At 37.0% G+C, this 19,671-nt stretch overlaps 1 protein-coding gene across 1 annotated transcript; it reads left to right on the forward strand.

Moving 5' to 3' along the window:
* The first annotated feature begins 14,804 nt into the window (after positions 1–14,804).
* Positions 14,805–18,801, forward strand: LOC137713213 (rhamnogalacturonan I rhamnosyltransferase 1-like). Its single transcript, XM_068452491.1, has 8 exons — positions 14,805–15,742; positions 16,265–16,332; positions 16,456–16,544; positions 16,664–16,829; positions 16,956–17,245; positions 17,323–17,527; positions 17,625–17,782; positions 18,065–18,801. Exons 1-8 carry the CDS (start codon positions 15,415–15,417, stop codon positions 18,309–18,311), a joined length of 1,551 nt encoding a protein of 516 aa, XP_068308592.1. The 5' UTR covers positions 14,805–15,414; the 3' UTR covers positions 18,312–18,801.
* The last annotated feature ends 870 nt before the right edge of the window (positions 18,802–19,671 follow it).

A 19,671-nucleotide genomic window follows, 5' to 3' on the forward strand; every position in this document is an offset into this window, starting at 1 on the left:
TATCGCATGTATCAAAGAAATTCATACACTGCGTAGGAGCAAATCACAACCAAGTCAAAGGTAGAATCGCACGTTAGGCTTTGAATCGTGCATGAGAGAATGAAGGGACTTCACACGCGCTTATAATTAAAGAGTTGGTTTCACATATTCACGTGTTACGACTGTAAATCTCACATCAAGGTTGATAGATACACATTAGTGCAACTAATTAGATCCAAAATGGATTACTTTCCACCTTATGATCATGAAACTTGACATTTTGGCAAAGAAATCAACCAACCTTGAATTCAAATTTTAATTGATCCAACTCATACAAGGACCAAAAAATTATTGCAGAATTGTACACTAGCTAAAATTGGGCCTCCTATGCTTTGAAACGCATGCATTTGATTAAAAAATGGATGTACGATCAACCCTCTCTCTCGTTTTTATTAACCATAAATAATGCTTAATTGCTAGCCGGTGTTATTACTCGTGTATACTATATACTAATAATTTTGTAATTGACTTCTTTTGGAGCGCCCAAAGTCTTACTCATTCTGTCATTTAAAATCTTGATTACAAGTGATTTAAATTGAAAGAGAAATAATAATATTAATATTTTTTTTATAAACGATAGCAATATAGTTAGTTGTTAGAGAGAGGAGAATCGGTGAAAATTAAATTCGCACCATAATGCATAGACATAATTACTTTCTGTCATAGCAGTAAAGTGCATTATCGGTATTATTCATACTTACAATACTAACCATAATGTTGACCTTACAATTGTATGTAGGACTTTTATAGTTGTATTACAGGGGAAGTTGCCACCTTTTTCTGTCAGACTTTCTCGTTTTACCCTTTTCGGTTATCATGCTCATCATGCAACGTTGGACGATTATAGAAATCAGAAATTGTTTAATTGAGTAACAGGTTTATCTGTTTATTAGACAACCACTACATGACTAAATAATTTTGAATTTAGTTGATCCTCAAGGGGTGATAACCTACAATTTAGATGGTTCGAATCATCTTGCAACATTATAAAATGAGAAAGATAACCCAGAAGGTTCAAAGAAGAATGATGCTAGCATTCGTCACGTATTAGATAGTGTCAACAAGATGATTAATTTTTATGTGTGTCAATAAGAGAAATCAAAATAAAATAAAATAAATCTCCATTAGTAGCTAGGTAGCACAAATCAAGGGTTCTTGTTGGGTTGATCAGTAGAACTGGGATAAAAATAATGGAGACGTGGGTTAGTGTCAAAACTGAAAGTGATCGAGTGAAAACAATTGGCATCGATTGTGATTGCTTCAGTGAGTGTGAGAGAGACTCATGAATATATATGATTGAAAGTTTGAAACAGCTCCACATGCACATGGGCGGTGGTGTGGGTCTCCAAATTAGGTCTTCTGCTATTTGTCCACCTCTCTCTCTCTCTCTCTCTCTCTCTCTCTCTCTCTCTCTCTCTAAAATTATAGGAGAAGCTCTACATTCATGCGGGTTAAGATCCTCTCTGGATCTTAACTGTTTGAATCCTACGGATCAACCAATCATGATCGTCTGAAAGAGATCGTGCGGCTAGGAATCAACATCAAGCAGCAGCCCTCCGCAGCTGAAAACTCAAGGCCACGCTGCAATACAGGGTCGACAACGTCTCTCGGGGGTGCGCAACTACTTCTCCGACAAAGTCAAGTCGACACCCATGTTTAGATTCACTTCAAGCGGATGGACCTGCTCCGGCAACTAGGAGGAGGGAGAACGAAGTGGACGACCCTGTCTGCAGCCGGGAGGCTCCTTGCTGGACCCGGAGAGGATATTAACCCCTTGCATGCCTTACTACATATATGCACAAGTATAAGCCCTCCCTATTATTTTACGATTTAATTTAAAAATATTATTGAAAAATTCGTTATACGTACGAAAATATTTCGTAAAATGCTACAGACAAGCTGGGATGTTGTCTTTGTCCCTAAATCCCTAAAACCTCACTTTTAATTTTCAAAATTGTTAATAACCGTTCCTAAGTACGATTTTAATTTATTCTAATTTGAATTTATCTTGCAATATTCATATAATAAATTGATTTATGTCGGACAAATATTTCAAAAGATGCTACGAACTTATTGTGACATTTGAGTCGTCCCTACAACTCTAAAACCTCATTTTCATACTAGAAAAAAAGTAGTTGTCGAAACTTGAATTTAGTTACGTATGACTAAGTGGTTTCATAACTTTATTAAACTCGCTTACTCTATATATAAGCACCAACAGTGGCGAAGCCAAAACATGTCAGGGGGAGGGGCGAACTTACAATGTCCAAGTTCAAAAAAATGGCACATTCAAATCCTTTTATATAGTAATGTCTTCCATAATTTATTAAAACAAACAAAAGCATGCAAGGATTTAAGCATTGTTTTTTCTTGCAGTATCGTTTTATTGCGTAACAGTATGGTGAAAAAAAAACTCTTTGACTTTCAGACTATACTAATATGACTAACAACTAATCAAACCAACAATTCAATTAATCAATACCAATAATCACTACAAATATTTAATAAATAAAAATTCAATTCGATTAATCAATATGAATAATAATATAACTTATTCAATAATTCAATTAATCAATAATCATATTAATGTATTACCCTATGATTCAATACTAATTAAACAAAAATTCGTATTAAATAGTTAATTAGGATTTGAAAAATAAAAAATTTACCTAAAATTGGGACGGATGGCGTGGCGGCTGGATGGCTACTGAAATGGAAGCTGGCATGGCGGTTGGAATGGAAGGGCCAACGGAACAGGTGGGGTTGGGTGTTCAGACTACTGTCGTGGCTTTTGGTGATTGCTGGGAATTGGGGCTCTGATGGAAAATGGGGTAATGGCGAATGGGGACGCTGCACAGCAGCAAAGGCCAGAAACCAAACCCTGCTGCAGTAAAACGGGCTGCGTTGGGTGTCCTCCAATATTTTATTATTATTTTGTTTTAATAAAGCAGTAAAACGGTGCCGCTTTGCTTAAATGAATATTTTTCTTTCATGAATCAAACCGTGCAGCCCGCAGGGTGAGCTGCACAGCAGCAAAGGTCAGCAACCACCATACTTTCCAGTTTCCGGCCGAAACAAAGGGACGTTCCTGGGCCTGTTTTTGGGCGAGCGGAGGGGCGGCGGCCCCCCTTCGCCCCTATGTAGCTTCGCCACACTACCTAATCGAATAGCATGCATCTTCTCCGTCTAAAGCACCCACCTGGAATTTTGGTCGAATGCAATCTCAGGTAGGGATGGGCAAATACCCATTGGTTATGGGTAACCGCAGTTACCCGTCCATTTAAATTAAACGGTTACGGTTATGGATATAACCGTTTACCCGCGAAATTTAAATTGGCGGTTATGGATATAACTGCGATTATAAACGGATAACCATTTACCCATTTATTTTATATATGTAAAATTAACACAAATCATGTTCTCGATCCAATAATACTTAGCATCCAATATATTAGCAAGGAATTCATCGGTCCTTCTCTCAATAACACTGCTACAGGAATGATGATTCTCATCATCAAGGAATTCGCCAAATTAATTTAAATTCCTTGTGGGTAACCGTAAAATTGACAGAAATGTCTTCTAAATAATTTTTGTAATCCAATAATACTTAGCAAATATTATATTTACCTTCATTGGTAATAGTTAAAAATATCATCCGTAAACTATTATTTCAATTATTAGAATGGCATAAGGACTTAAAAAATTAAAATACGGAAATGTATGCTGAATTATAACGGTGTTTAATTGTCAAAAAAAAAAAAAAATTATGACAATTTTTTTAATTTTATTTTCAAGTTGTTAAAAAACATGTAGACGGGTAAAAACGGGGCAATGGTGAAAAAAAAAAGAAGAAGAAAAAGAAGATAAACGGTTTAAAAAGGGTAAATGGGTATTAAACGGTTACGGTTATTGGTATGGTTAACCGTTTATAAACGGTTATGGATATGGGTATAACCGTTTAGGCAATTACCCAACTAGTAAATGATTATGTATGTATGAGCATAAACGGTTATGGGTAAATAACCGCGGTTACCCACCCGCCATAACCGTTGCCCATCCCTAATCTCAGGTCCGTCGAGCTCTGGTTTGACATAAAAAATCGAACATTTTCTGGGTGGCTAGAGAAAATTAGGGTTCTGGTCGGCTGAAGGAGACGAGCCAGTATCTGCTTTCTCTTGCATCCTCCTCCATTCTCACTTCTCAATCACGTAAAATTTAGCCCTTGTGTGACGGGAAGATAGGCCAACATTTGTAGTAGGGAAGAAAGCCAATGGAGAGAGAGAGAGAGAGAGAGAGAATGTGAAAGTGAGAGTGAGAGAGGAAGAAGACTTGTTTCCGTTTTCAGCCGGGTTCTCTATCTCATTATGCAGAGGAGAGATTCGCCCTATTGGTGATAGCATGCCACACGTGTATGTATTGTAGAAACAATCACATTCCCAATATGTATCCTTGAGGGGTTAGGGTGGCCTATATATGTATTATGTATTCATATTAATACACACACGTGTAATACATGAACCGCGTATCTTGAGTTATTACTGATTCCGTTCCGTGATGAATTTTTTTTTTAGAGAAATATGGTCGGTCGTAAGTAAGAACTTGTAAAACTAATTAAAATTGTTGTAGAATAAATAATATTGGATCTTGTTCCTTGGAGATTCAAAGTTGGTAAGTGGAAGCAAGCACATGAGCTAATGATTTGTTATTATATTTTCAAGTGAATGCTTGAACATAATGCTTTTGATCGATAATGTTTTCTATCTCCGACGTGCGGTTTCTGTTAGGGAATGAGATACATACATACATACATACATACATACATATATATATATATATATATACACACACATACATACATACATATACACTGTTCACCATGGTCCCTCCAAGTCTATATTATTATTTAGAGGTTTTGACAGGCCTCATCATGCACTTTAAGAATTCAAGAATATTTGGCCCCATTTTATCTTGTTTTTATCATATGCTATGCTAAATTTCCTTTATAATTGACACACTTGGAGTTGGTTTAAATAAAAAATAAAAACAAAAGAAAACAACCTTCAGCCGACACAAAGTGAAATATAACTCAATATCGCCTCCAACAAAGTGTAGACCAAATGTCACAATTATAAAAAAAAAATGATCATTAACATGATCACTCATCTGTACTTCAATTGTGACGAGAACCCAATGCATGCATGTAAGAAAGTTATTTAGAAGCAAAAAAATTCAAGTAATATCAGTTCTGGATCGAGAGATCTTCGTTAGTGTGTGTGTGTGTATTTGCATGAAATTAGCCCTAAAATCTCTAGGCAACGTTGATTGATTTTCATTTTTTATAGGAAATGAAATCTTGAGGGAGGGGGAGGCATATGAATCCAGTGAGGTGATAGACAAATGCAGTGGTCAACATTTTGGTCCCCATATGGCCACATGATTGTCTCTTAATTTGTATTATCCTCTCTTGTTCACACTGGTAATTTGAAGGAAGATGATAAACCCTAATAAGATCCACGGTCTAGCTGATATTATACAAATACGTCGTTTCTAACACAATGCCATGTCACTCTCATTCTCCACTAAATCTAAGCCCATATCACATTTCGATACCACACATTTTGAGAATCTTCTGCTTTTGGAAATTGATGAGTCTATGATTATTTGGAGTCTTAACACTTAATCATGCCTAATTATGCAACTATGGTTGTTTGATTCTCTGCAGGTCACACCAAGAAACGGGGTCCTCTAGCTAGTGGTTTAGGGTTTAGCAATTTGAGCCAACATATCGTGGCAGATGCCAATCATGCCATACTCAATTAAAAATATCTCATGTGTATGTATGTATTGCATCCATACTCAATAAAAAATATCTCATAAGTATTTATCAAATCTGATACTCGTAAGTCATAAGTTAATATTGATCGATCAATATTATTATTATATTTTTTACACACAAAATAACATCAAAACATTAAGTTGCTTATAAGAATAGGAAATTAAGTATGACGCATCGTGCTATAATAAATAGGGAAATCGAATGAAGTAACTTAAAATAGAACCCACAAGCAATCTAGAATTCATCAGCAATTTTAGTATTAAAACAACCAACTGTCATTGAAGACGGTTAAAAAAAACAACATGCTTCCATGAAAAATTTATCATTGATGATCAGTCCTTTCACATTTTCCTCATCGTCAGTGAGTTTAGGAGACAAAAGATTGCAACCGTTGGAACCAAACATGCATCCAAATTCATGCAAAAACTAAGTGATCAGTCCTCTCCCGGACTCGGTACTGTGGATTTTTTTCAACATGACAAATCAAATCCTTCCAAGATGGGAGACTTTTCAGTAGCGAGCTCCGCTCCTAAAATTGGTTTTATTTTATCAACATGCTCAATTAGCTGATCAAGGTCTTCAACCACCATTAAATGGTCGATAGCTTCAGGTTCGGCATTGCGCTTCATGAGAAAAGCGTCAGCTTGCTGCACTGGTTCCATTAAGGCAGTGTTTTTAACTAAACATGTTTTTGATGAAAATTATTTTACGTTCAAAGAATCCAATGTTACTTCAGTGCCTCACCTTGCTTCTCCATCCACGAATCCTATCCACAAACATCCCCACCACAGTCCACACCTCAACCACCACCTAGGAATACCATTGCCTCTCCACCATGGCAGGTTCCAACAATCAAATTCCATCGTCGACTATCACTCCCTTGATTCCCGTTGTTAAATATTTATATACTACTCCTGAGGTAAGGGTTTCTCATCCTATGACCACTCGTGCAAAGAGTGGAATTCATAAACCTAAACCTAAATATGCAAATCTTACTACGTACTGCTCCTCTTTTGGTTGAGGGTACATGTTATAGTCATGCACAAAAACATGAAGAATGGAGAAAAGCAAATGGCAGATGAATTCAATTCGCTGCAAAGGGCATCTACTTGGTCTTTGGTTCCATATAAACCTAACATGAATGTACATCCAAATAAATGGGTTTTTAGATTTAAAAGACGTTCAGACGGATCAATTGAGCGTTACAAGTCTAGGTAAGTTGCTAATGGCTACCATCAAGTTGCCTATGGTTAAACTTTGAGTCTTGTAGTGACTCATTCCATTATCAGATTAATCTTGGCCTTAGATGATCAATTTTCTTGGCTTATCAGACAATTGGATGTTCAAAACGCTTTCCTGCATTATAGTCTGACTGATGTAGTCTATATAAAACAGCCAACGAGATTTGTTGACCTTCAGTACTCTTCTCATGTCTGCAAGCTTCAACGGTCCTTATATGGTCTCAAAGCATGGTTTCAATGTTTTTCTGATCATTTAGACAACTTGGGGTTTGTTTCTTCTTTGGCAGACTCTTCTTTGTTCATCTACAGACATGGGAAAAGATTGATAAATCTTCTCATTTATGTAGATGATATTTTAATTACCGAAAACAACTCTACATGTGTCTGTAATTTAATTCAAGAAATGGGTCGTTTATTCTCCTTGAATGACTTGGGACCACTCCATTATTTTTTAGGAATGGAGGTTCATTGCTCTAATCATGGTATGCATCTGCAGTCTAAGTACATTTTAGATCTCTTATCTCTCACCAGAATGCTTGACTGCAAGCCTATCTCTACTCCAACCATTGCTGGAAAACGTCTTAGCCCTTATGATGGTGAACCACTAGCTGAAATTCGAGAGTGCCGTAGTGTTGTCGGTGCCTTACAAAATATCTCACGTTCACAGGCTCTGATATCGTTTGCTGTTAACCATGTATGTCAGTTCATGCACCAACCTACCACAACTCATTAGGTTGCTTTAAAACGCATTCTGTGTTATCTAAAGTCCACTCCTACTCCTGGTTTATTATATAAACCTAGTGCACTCTCTCTAATGGCTTATGCCGATGCTGTTTATGCTGGTGATCTTGACAATAGAATTTGTTGGAGAACAATTTAGAAATAAAAAATAACAGAAATACGGAACTTAAAATACTTATACTTTATTATTCAAAGACACTTGCAATACAAAATGAAATTACACAATAAATACAAAAATTAAAATGATACTAACTTGAATGAATCAAGGGTAGAGGCTAGCGCAAAAGCTATGTCCTTCGAACAGTATTTTCGTCCCACTCTTGTGCTTGTGTTTCTACAACGTTTGCTTGATCAAGATACAACTACCTAATTCTTTGCTTGATCAAGATACAACTACCTAATTCTACAACCCACACTAGATTATAGAATTCTAGCAAATTGCTTTGTGTGTTTACTCTCTTGAATGTTTGTACGGAAGAGAAGGAAAGAAAAAAGATGATATTCGATGGAACTGAGGACTCCAGTTATATAGGTTGTTTCATATCTCTTCAAATACCTTTTGGATGCATCTGAAGCTATACAACTCTTTCCAAAGAGTTGTATCTATTAATCAAAACGTTTTTAATTAATTTAATTAGAAACTTAATTCGAAATTAAAAGTAATTGATCATATTGTCTTGATTAATTTATATTAATATTATGATCTAATCATCAATCCTAATCCCCACAATTAGTGGCCCAAACCTCAATTCTCATTCCAAATGATCCAATACCTCATCACTAATGAAAAGGACTTGACCTATATAAAGGCCTTTGACAGCTTGTGGTTTCCCATGTGGGACAATGGGGGCTCAAAACTCCATCAGAATTTCAATAGAAGGTTATTGTATATTTCTTGGCCAAAGCTTTGTTTCATGAAGCTCGAAAAAGCAATGAGGTGTCTCATGGTCAAGTACAGAGGCTGAATATAGACGATCAGCCTAAACTGTTGCAACTCTTTCGTTATTTTGCATGTTGTTTAAAGATCGTCATCTTCATCTGGCTTCTCCAAAAATCTGGTGTGACAATGTGTCTGCCATTTCAATGGCTTCAGGCACTCGCCACGTGGAAATCGATTATCACTATGTCAGAGAGAAGGTCACTCGAAAGAAATTGCTGGTGAATTATGTTGCCACCAAAGATCAAATTAATTGTTGATTTTCTCACCAAAGGACTAGCCACTGCTCTTTTCAATTTGTTGCTTGTACTTTTTCATTGCTAAATGCTTATTGGAGTGGTGATTTACTTTTACAGTTTTAACTCCCAATTCTCAGAGTTTTTACAGTCACAGACTCACAAATGTTAAGTACGAGATTTGGGGTTGCTGGAAATTGTTAATATTTTCTCACTTCCGCTACTGCATCTTTGATGGATGCAGGGTTTAGGGTTTAAGCATTCAAAAAATAATAAATTTGGGTTTGGTGAAGCCCAAAAATATATGGAACAAGGCGGATGGTTACAGAGGCAACCCAATTGATGTACAAGGCCCATGCTCATTACTCACTTGTATCTTCTGTTTCCCAAATAGAAGTAACTTTGGGTGCGGAGCGATTCGAACAAATCTTTTGAGATGATTTCTGTTGGAAACACTTTTATTCGTTATCGTTTATATATCTTACAGGTCTTGTTATTATAAATATTAACAAATCTTTATTAAAAAAAAAAAAAAGTACTTAAAAGCTCTTCTTAAGAAGTATGTTTAGAAAATGTTTTTACGATTCAAAAACATTTTTAACTCTTTTTGCCAAACAAAGTCCGAAGCCCTTACCAAATTGGAAGGAGAATTGAGTGGTGTATATTAAAATGAATGGAATTGGAACATCAACTACCTTGAGTCATTTAACAATTATTGATTTAATTTGGAAGCAGTTTTACTCTGTTGTTTTAATGTTCGAAGAGAATTCATTCCACTAGGATGTATGATATATTTGCTATCAAATGATAAGGACCAGTCAACCACAGGAATTTCTATGCTCTTAGTCAAATTACAAATGGAATTTTGTTTATCATGAACAATTATACTCAGGTCTTTCCTTAAGAAAAGACAATAATTCAGATATAAACCCCACCATAAAAATAAGGGCAGAATAAAACTTCCTGTATTCTATTACATTCTCAATCATCACATGATAATATGTGATGTCATGGGTGAGGAAGAGAGAATTTATCTTACACTCAATAACTTTTGTGTAAAAGATTAACAAATACATGCAAGAGAGAAAATTTTCGATAGAGTTTTCTTGCAAGGGTAGCTCTCAAATGCGGTTGAATCGAGTGAAGTCAAACAAGACCAAAATATAGTATCAGTGAATTGTCATACATTAACAAAAGTTATCTTATGATGATGCGATTGGAATGCCCCTAGACAAGTGTTTCTCAATATACAATAAGCAAATACTTTAGGTAGACTTCCCTACTAGGACAGGTCTCACTCAGTCGAATCGCGTGAGGTCAAGCAAAACTAAAATAAAATGTCAATGAAATCTCATACTTTTGCAAAATATATCATACAAATAATGTAATTAGAATGACGCTACACAATTCTTTCTCAAGACATCATGCAAATACATGTTCCCTACATCTTAAAGTTGCATGGTTTTTAATCTATTGATCGAGTGAACAAGCATGAAGCTTGAAGAATGACATCAATAGTTAAATACCCCTCACCTACTCCTCTACCGAAGACCTACTCAACGGAAATTTTTTTTTAAAGTGCTCGGAACACGGACAGTACATCATATGTTATTACACAGGTAGAGAGAAGTTTTATTTTCAAGTGTCACTTCACTTGTATAATAACATGGCGTATGTGTTTGTGTTCTAGACACAATGAAAAACCTTTCATAGTCAATAGATGCGTCACAAGTCACAACTTAAGAATCCAAATTCATTCACCAATTAACCGCATAATCTTTAATAAATACAATTATTAAGGGATTAATGGCTCTAATACTTTTCTAGCTGAGACAATTATTAAAGGTTTAATGTAATGGCAGCTAATTCATGAACTTTTTCCCCTATTTTCTAACAATGATGTGATTCGGAAATTCATTAATTTAAAGTTTCAACCAATAACCATACATATGAATTCAGTCCAATAATTAAAGGTCGCATTATTCTGTATTTGTAGAAAAATATTATTGGGTTCGATGGATTTCTGTCAATGTGTCATATTTCAAAGCGGAAATTAAGGACGTTTGGGATAAAAAGTAAATTTCGTTTCCAATACGTCCCCCACATGCATGTGCATGCTCTTAAGTATTATCAACCCTACGTACCAATACATGGTTTAATAGCATGACTAAACAAGTAAAAAGGTTCTTATGTGGATATATTTTTCAATGTACCGGGACTACAGAGTAGTACATGCATGTTATTATATAATCGAGGGGAAAGTTTTTTCTTTTAAGTGTTTTTTTCAATTGTATAATGACATGTATTGTTCCGCCTCGTGTTCGGACACATTGAAAAATCTCTTATTAGGTTGATTAATTGGTAAATATACTTTGTACTTAACAGATAATTTGATTGAATGCATGTTTCATTAGTTGGGAAATTCGATATTCATGAATGGCAAATGAATCCAAATAGAGTGCATTTGAGAATAAAAGTAATAAAAATTGGTAACCAAAGTGAATATAATTATAATTACTAGGATTTAAGGTTTTATTTCGACTAGAGGGCTTATATTTTAAGAAGTATGGTACTGGAAACGAGTTATAACAATTTTTTTCAGCTAAATAAATTCATGGATTACAATAATACAGTCATATTGTTTCTAAAAAAAAAATGTGAGTGTTGATAAATTCATCTTACTGTCTTATTTTCTCACTCGGTTTTTAATAAAATAAAACTTTACCAATTTACCTCTTCTAAATGATATCTAAGAACCAACGCAAAAAAGAAAAAGAAGATTATCTTCTCTATTCACCATCTCTCTGCAACTATCTCAATTATTTCAAATAATTTTTTTATTTTTTTTTACTTTCTATTCCTCTAGTTGAATTATATATAATAGTTGTTCAAAACATTTTATTAATTAAATAAATATTTGAAATTTTGAAAAATGAAATGAGAGACCAAAAGAAGAATTGGGCTTTGAAGGGGTGAGATTAGGCTGTCGCAAATTTAGAAATGGGACGTAAGGATGAGATTTTTGGAGGCTTGGTCAGTTGGTTGTGAGATTTGGAAAGGGGAAGGGGTTGCTTTGGGCATCTAGAGAGAGGGAAGGAAAGAGAGTTGCAATCACCTAGAGATCTAGGAAGTGAGCAGGTTTTGTAATTCTAATCGGAATAAAAATCGGGAAGAGAGGCCTTGGCGGTGAGTGGAGGCTCGGCTAAGCTTATCAGCACTCTAATATTTATTCTTTTGAAAACTATAAACAAAAATTTAGATATATATTAGAGGTTATTTTAAGAATAACTGTGGGTCGAAAAATAGATGTCAAATTTTTAACATTTTGTGGTGGGTGAGATTATTAATGGAGGGGGAGGTGGAATAAGACATTTGGTGGGTCTAACAGAATTAAAAATTGTGTAGTAATGGAACATTGTCGCATGATATAACAAATTTACCCATGTTATAACTTATAATACGATATCCTAATATTTCCAACATAAATTTATGACTGAATTATAGAATACATGTCATGTGTGAATATGGAAAACTACATCATTGAAATGTATGATCTTATTAGTGAAAGAAAATGTCAAATTCATATAGATTGAGGTTTTAGCTTAATGAAGACTAGCAATGTACACACAAAACTTAAGATTGGTTTGATAATTTTGGAAGTTGACTTGCCCCATTGCAATTTGCAAGCTTGGCGTGATGGGATGCACAAAGCTTTGCCACAATTGAAAAATAGAGCAATGTGCGCACCATGCCATTGCCACTACCCAAATTCATACATCATTTAAAAATGGTGAGTCGACCACTCAAATTTTCAAGTCATTTATTTCTTTCCAAATTAGTGGAAGAACTAGAGCATGTCAACGACCTTCGAAGCCTAAATATATGAAAAATTATAGAACCCCAAATAAGGTAGCTTTCTAGTACCATATCGACAAGGAAATTTAACCACCACACTGAGCACTCCATTCATTTCCCATCCGACTTCTTCCATAAAACCTTCACACTGAGCACTCCATTCATTTCCCATCCGACTTCTTCCATAAAACCTTCACCATCATTTATCCAAGGACTACGATATATAATTTCTTAGGAACCATTTTATGGAGAGGTTTTTTATTGTGCCGTGAACACGAGCCGGTACAATAAGTGTCATAATACAAGCCAAAAAGTGGTTGGCTACTTAAAAAACATAAAATTTCATCCACTTGTATTATAACTTGGTGTGCTGAGCCGTGTTTCGGCACATTAAAACTTTCTCCATTTTATATGTGGAATAAATAAAAAAAACAGAGATCTTAACACTTTATATAATAGTGTTTGAGCTAGAAGAGAAGAGATCATCTCTGGATCTCTTCCACCAAGGCCACTAGATAAAGTGATATGGGTCTTTGAAATTTCATCGAACGGCCTATCTGTTTTGACCCCTTAAAAGCTATAATAATTTTTGGCCGTTGGATGAAATTTCAAAGACGTCGGATCATTTAATATGGTGGCATTGGTTGAAGAGATCTAGAGATCCGAAGATGATCTCTTCTCGAGCTAGAGCTAACTAAAATTAAAGATTTTTTTTAGCCAAAATGGTTATTGAGATTGACATTTCTCATTTTGGTGTCTGAGATTTAAAATCAATAAAATTGGTCTTTGAGTTTCCCCACCATCAATTATTTTGGTCATTTTGTTAAATAAGTACAAAAAATGACAAAACACTCTCAATTTAATAAATAATGAGCCAAAATGATTTGAAAAAAAATTTGAAGGTATTATTGTTGTTTTATTGTTATTTAATAAAAAAATTTCAGGAAAAAACCAAAATGATTGATGGTAAACAAACTTAAAAACCATTTCTATTAATTTTAAATTTCATGAACCAAATTGATGAGTTAGACAACTTTCAACGAACATTTCGGTTAAAAAGTCAAAATTTTAATTAGGAATTAATTAAAGAAATGTTAATTAACTATTTTTTTAGGAAAGTATGAGTGTACGGCTCATAGTATGGAGAAAGATCCGCTGCGGGCTGTGGATATCCTCTTATCCAAAAGTGCAACTCAACCACTTGAGCGCGTGACCCGCACACACCAACAAAACCCGGCCACGTTTCCCACAGCCGCACCCACAAAGCCGAAGCGCGCGTGGGACATCTACATCCCCTCCGCTGTACACTTAGACAATGTACTTACAACCCCGTCCAATACGATTAGAATCGGGATCCACAGTCCCCACTTCGATGCGTCCGATTTCAACACGTGTCCCAAGACCCCAGATCTACGTAGATCCGGACGGCTCCTCCCGAAAACGACGTCGCGCCTTGCGCCGTACATGGCACAACCAACAGTCGGAGGGTTCAAAGTTGCTGCACTGTACTTATCGCCAAAATACCATCCCACGTTAAAACAATGTTAAACCATTGTTGGCGATTAACTACCAACCAAAATCGGGATTAGAGCCCCTAATCACTGAATTAAGAGCTTAATCCTTAATTATTAACTCCAGGTGCGGGACCTGCGGAACGATAAAAAGAAACTTATCGCGATAAATTGTCGGCGTGTAGAAGGAACCGGCGACAACGAACCGCCAATCTGATACCGAGCCACGATTTCGCCCTCGACGTGTCGTGAATAGAGGGCGGGGATTTGCGACACGTGTTAAAGACAATAATTGGGGTGGGCCCGGCCGGACCGCCGTATAGCTGGCTGGCATTTATTGGAGGCTACGGGCATTTTTAAGCATATATGTTAGCACACAAACGCCCACTCGAGTACTCGACCCGTCGGTGCACGTCACGCACGCCTTTCACGCGTTTTTTGTTCCTCTCTCTCCTCTCTCTCTCTCTCTCTCTCTCTCTCTAGAATTGCTCGCAACACATGATGTCATGACACCACCACCAACACTGCGCGTCTTCTTCCCTCTCTCCTTCTCCTCCATCCCAACCTCTCTCGCTTCTTAAATCGCTTCCCCCCCCGCGGCGAAAGCTCCGGCGACTGAAATCGCCGGAGAACACGGCGGATCTGGGAGGGGATTGCAGCTCGCATTTGGGGTTGGATTGCGGGGTCTGGAATTCGAGTGTGGCGGCAAAGATCGGAGCTTTCAATTTTTTTAATTTGGGATTTTTGTTTTTGCTGTGAGAAATTAGGGTTCTTGATGCAATTTTTGGAGGGAATCTTCAAGCGCGAGAGTTTTGGAGCAAATCTTTGAGGAATGTGGTGAGTATTTTGGCTCCGTTTTGGGAAATCGGGTTCTCGGATCTTTGCTGTTTTCTATAAATAGTGGGAGCTCAAAAAAGGAAAGCCATTTTTTTGGATCCGGTATCGGCCAAGACGCACCGTTTTGGGCCACTGCGTTGATGTTTGTAGGAGGAGGAAGAGAGAGAATACACAGAGATTGATGTGCAAGGTGGAGAAGAAGGAGAGGAAGGGAGTGATGGGAATTAAGGTACTGGGAGGCGGCGGAGGAGGGGAAAAGTTAAAGAACTCGATGCTGGTCACGGCGTCGTCGTCGCCGTCGAGGTCGAAAATGAAGCTGTGGATGATACGTGCGACGACGTCGATTTTGTTGTGGACGTGCATCGTGCAATTAATGGCGTTGGGGGATATGTGGGGGCCTAGGGTTTTGAAAGGCTGGCCTGCTTGTTTCTCGCAGGAGTCCGCCGCCGCCTCCTCCGTCTTGCAAGACCCATTGCCTTCTGTTCCGGCCAGAGCTCTCCCGCCCAAGAGTGAGTTTGTTATTATTTTCTAAATTTTCAGGAAATTGGGGGTGTTTTGAAGTTTTTTGGATGTGGGTTCTTGTAAGTAATTGCTAATCACTCCAAATGGCAATTGGGTTGTTTTTGGATGATAATTATATGATTGTTCTGCGTTTTCTGATTTTTTGAAACCAACCCAAATCCTCACTTTTTGTGTGTAATGCAAACTAGTACTTGGAGAAGTCTAGTGTCCCACCAAAATTAATAGCTCAGCAGCTGCTTTGGCTCCAAGCAATGAAATACTAGAAGGTAGAAACTTGTAATCCAGAAAGCAGCTAGCTAGTTCAAAGTTAACTAATTCATACAGGCAGTTACGAACCGGTGGAGTATGGTGATATGGTGATAGTGTTTGAACTACTAATGTAAATTACAGTAGTCTGTACCCTTTTCATCTCTGTCCTGACTTTGTTTGTCTTGGTCTTTATATTTTTCTTTGGTTTTGGATGATTGTTGAATCGGCCTTTAATCTAAATTTGTTTTGTTTGCCATCAGGAGTTTATAAAAACAATGGTTACCTTATGGTCTCATGCAATGGGGGACTCAATCAAATGAGAGCAGCGGTAAGTGGTTGGCAGCTGTTTACTTTGTATTTAACAGGAATTCGTCGCTGGTGATAACTTACTTGACGTTTAAGTGTATGATTACAACTTTCATTTTTTCTTTCTTGGTGGTGATGTCTACAGATATGTGACATGGTTGCTATCGCAAGATATTTGAACGTCACTCTCATAGTCCCTGAACTTGACAAAACCTCCTTTTGGGCTGATCCCAGGTATGCCAATATATTTTTCCTAACATTTTCAAGTTATTGATTGTTGTTTAAACTGTAAAAGGATGACTAGGTTTCTTCCACCCGGTATTGAGAGTTCTTACCTTCTCTTCATATGGCAGTGAATTCAAAGACATATTTGATGTGGATCATTTCATCACATCCTTGAGAGATGAGGTTCGCATATTGAAAGAGCTGCCTCCCCGGGTAAAGAGGAGGGTGGAGCTAGGAATGTTTTATACGATGCCACCAGTTAGTTGGTCTGACATGTCTTATTATCGTAATCAGGTTAAGTGTTTGCATTGTTCTCTATAACTTAGCTGGAAATTCTATATGGTGCCACTCTTAAACATTTATAAACCACATCATAATTGATTGAAATAAAGTCCTTATTCTTTTTTCTGTTTCGTACAGATTCTTCCTCTGATACAAAGATACAAAGTTGTACATCTAAATAGAACTGATGCTCGACTTGCCAATAATGGACAACCTTTGGAGATTCAGAAACTTCGCTGCCGAGTAAATTTTAGTGCTCTGAGATTCACTTCTCAGATAGAGGAGTTGGGTAGAAGGGTTATCAGGCTTCTAAGGAAAAATGGTCCATTCCTTGTACTTCATCTTAGATATGAGATGGACATGTTGGCATTTTCTGGTTGTACTCAAGGTTGTAACATCGAGGAGGTGGAAGAGTTGACAAGAATGAGGTAACTTATACTTGACACTCAATGGATAAAGTGCAGTAATATATTAATTTGTCTGCCTGATGGTTTCGTTTTGGCAGATATGCTTATCCCTGGTGGAAAGAGAAAATAATAAATTCCGACCTGAAAAGGAAAGATGGTTTGTGTCCTTTGACACCTGAAGAAACTGCTCTTACATTGAGCGCCCTTGACATTGACCGCGATATTCAGATTTATATTGCAGCTGGTGAGATCTATGGTGCAGAGAGGAGAATGGCAAGTCTTGGAAAGGCTTTTCCAAAATTGGTAAGTACAAGAAAGCTGAAGCCCCCTTCTGTATTTTATATTTGGTTACTTTTTAGTTTTCAGTTCTTACAAGTTGTCTTTGATTTTGTTCAAACAGGTCAGAAAGGAGACACTGTTGGAACCATCAGACCTTAGGTTCTTTCAAAACCACTCATCCCAAATGGCGGCATTGGATTATCTTGTCTCATTGGAGAGTGATATTTTCGTTCCCACATATGATGGAAACATGGCTAAAGTTGTTGAAGGCCATCGCAGGTACTTTCTGCTTACAGGGTAGTTTTCCTTTGTTCATAGAAAAAGTTACATGGAAAATTTTCAATGCATCTTGTGGATTTGTTTGGCTTCGGTTGGTTGATTTTATAATTCAAACCCCAAAAAAATTGAAACAGCTGCCAGTTTTGGAGCTTTAGTTCATCAACAGGTTCATATATTGGAATCCTTGATATTTGTGATGAAGGATGTATTTTCTACATGATTAACTTCATGCTATTTTCCTCGGTTTAACTGTTACATGATAGGCTGCCCTTATTTCTTCAGGTTTCTTGGGTTCAAGAAGACGATTCTACTGGACAGAAAGCTTCTTGTTGATCTGATAGACCAGTACACTAGTGGGTCATTGCATTGGGATGAATTTTCATCTGCAGTAAAGGAAGCTCATGCAAATCGCATGGGGAACCCAACTAATAGGTTGATGATTCAAGACCGACCTAAAGAAGAGGACTATTTCTATGCCAACCCGGAAGAGTGCTTGCAACCATCAGACGATGAACTAAGTAGTACGTGATAAATAATGTTAGACGACTTCTGACACTCATCCATGTTCTACAGTGTTGGCTACTTTCCCACACAGGTCTATTAGAAAAATTGTCTACAGAGGTACAGCCATAACAAGCGTTTCGTCCTAAGGAGGCGATGCAGATTGTCCAAGTGAAGTAATCTTCAAGAAGAGCCCGAGAGGATGCACGTATGGTACGAGCTGTAGTACATCTTTTATCTTCTGTATAAGCCGAAATAATCCATCCAAATCATGTATAGAAGCTACCCTGCCATTCAGGGTGGGAACGAAATTAAACTGCATTCTGTGTGGGGAGGGAAGATCATATATAGGTTTGGTTTTACTGGAACTGCGAAAAATCATCATCAAGAGGTGACCCTATTCCTTACATTTTTTTCTTTTTTTTGTAATTTTTTTGTTTCTTCTAGATCAAACCCTATGGTATTGTGATTCCCTTAGTATATTATATACTACATCCTCAAAGTTTTCTGCTTGCACAGATCATTCTCTCTTTCCCCCGTTTTGTAACACCGGTCACCGGTCTCGGTCCAACTCAGAGAGAACGGCCAGGCCGGCCAGGATCCGATGATTGTGTATTTTTACACAAATACTCCATTAATTTATATTGTTCCATAAGTGTTTGGTTTACTTGGAGATCAAGGTTCCAATTCCATGTAAATCTCATAGGACAATGACAGGTCAAACATGTTACCCTAACCATACGTCGGCTTCCATTTTTGTTAACAATTTTGTTCCCAAAAAATTGGTTGTGTTATAAATAAGCAAAAGTTGGAGAGAACCTTTGCTAGGGACATGAGCGAAACGGATGCAAAATATCACACTGTTTAGTTTCATAACTATAGCACAAAAGGATTGCAGGTAAAAAGAGGAAGTGAGGGATACTGATATTATTGTTTTCGGTTCCTTTCTTTTGCAGTGTATTGTGATCACACATGAAGTGTTTTTTATATAGAGCAACATCCGTGACAAACCAAACAAATGAAATGATTGCCACTTTTGAAAACATTACACAACAACAAATACATCACGATTTTCAAGTTTTCCTTACCGTGAGCATTCATTCTCACAATTTTACAATAGGTTGGTGGAAGGGCTATTTTTTTAAATGGATTTGGAAATTTGAGAAAAAAAAAAAGGAAGGAAATATAGTTGTGGGAATATTTTTGTCGGTGGAGATTTGGATTTTCATGTGAAGGGGAAGTGAAAGGAATCATTTGGTCCTTTGATTTTCCTTAGCTGGCATTGGCATTGAAACCTTGTGTATATGGCAAGCATGGGATCGGGATTGCTTTGTGCACCAATATTTTGGGGAATGGAATGCAGGTGAGTTGAGTGTTTTTTTTCGTTT

The sequence above is a fragment of the Pyrus communis genome, chromosome 13 (assembly GCF_963583255.1).
Source record: "Pyrus communis chromosome 13, drPyrComm1.1, whole genome shotgun sequence".
NCBI classification, from domain to species: domain Eukaryota; kingdom Viridiplantae; phylum Streptophyta; class Magnoliopsida; order Rosales; family Rosaceae; genus Pyrus; species Pyrus communis.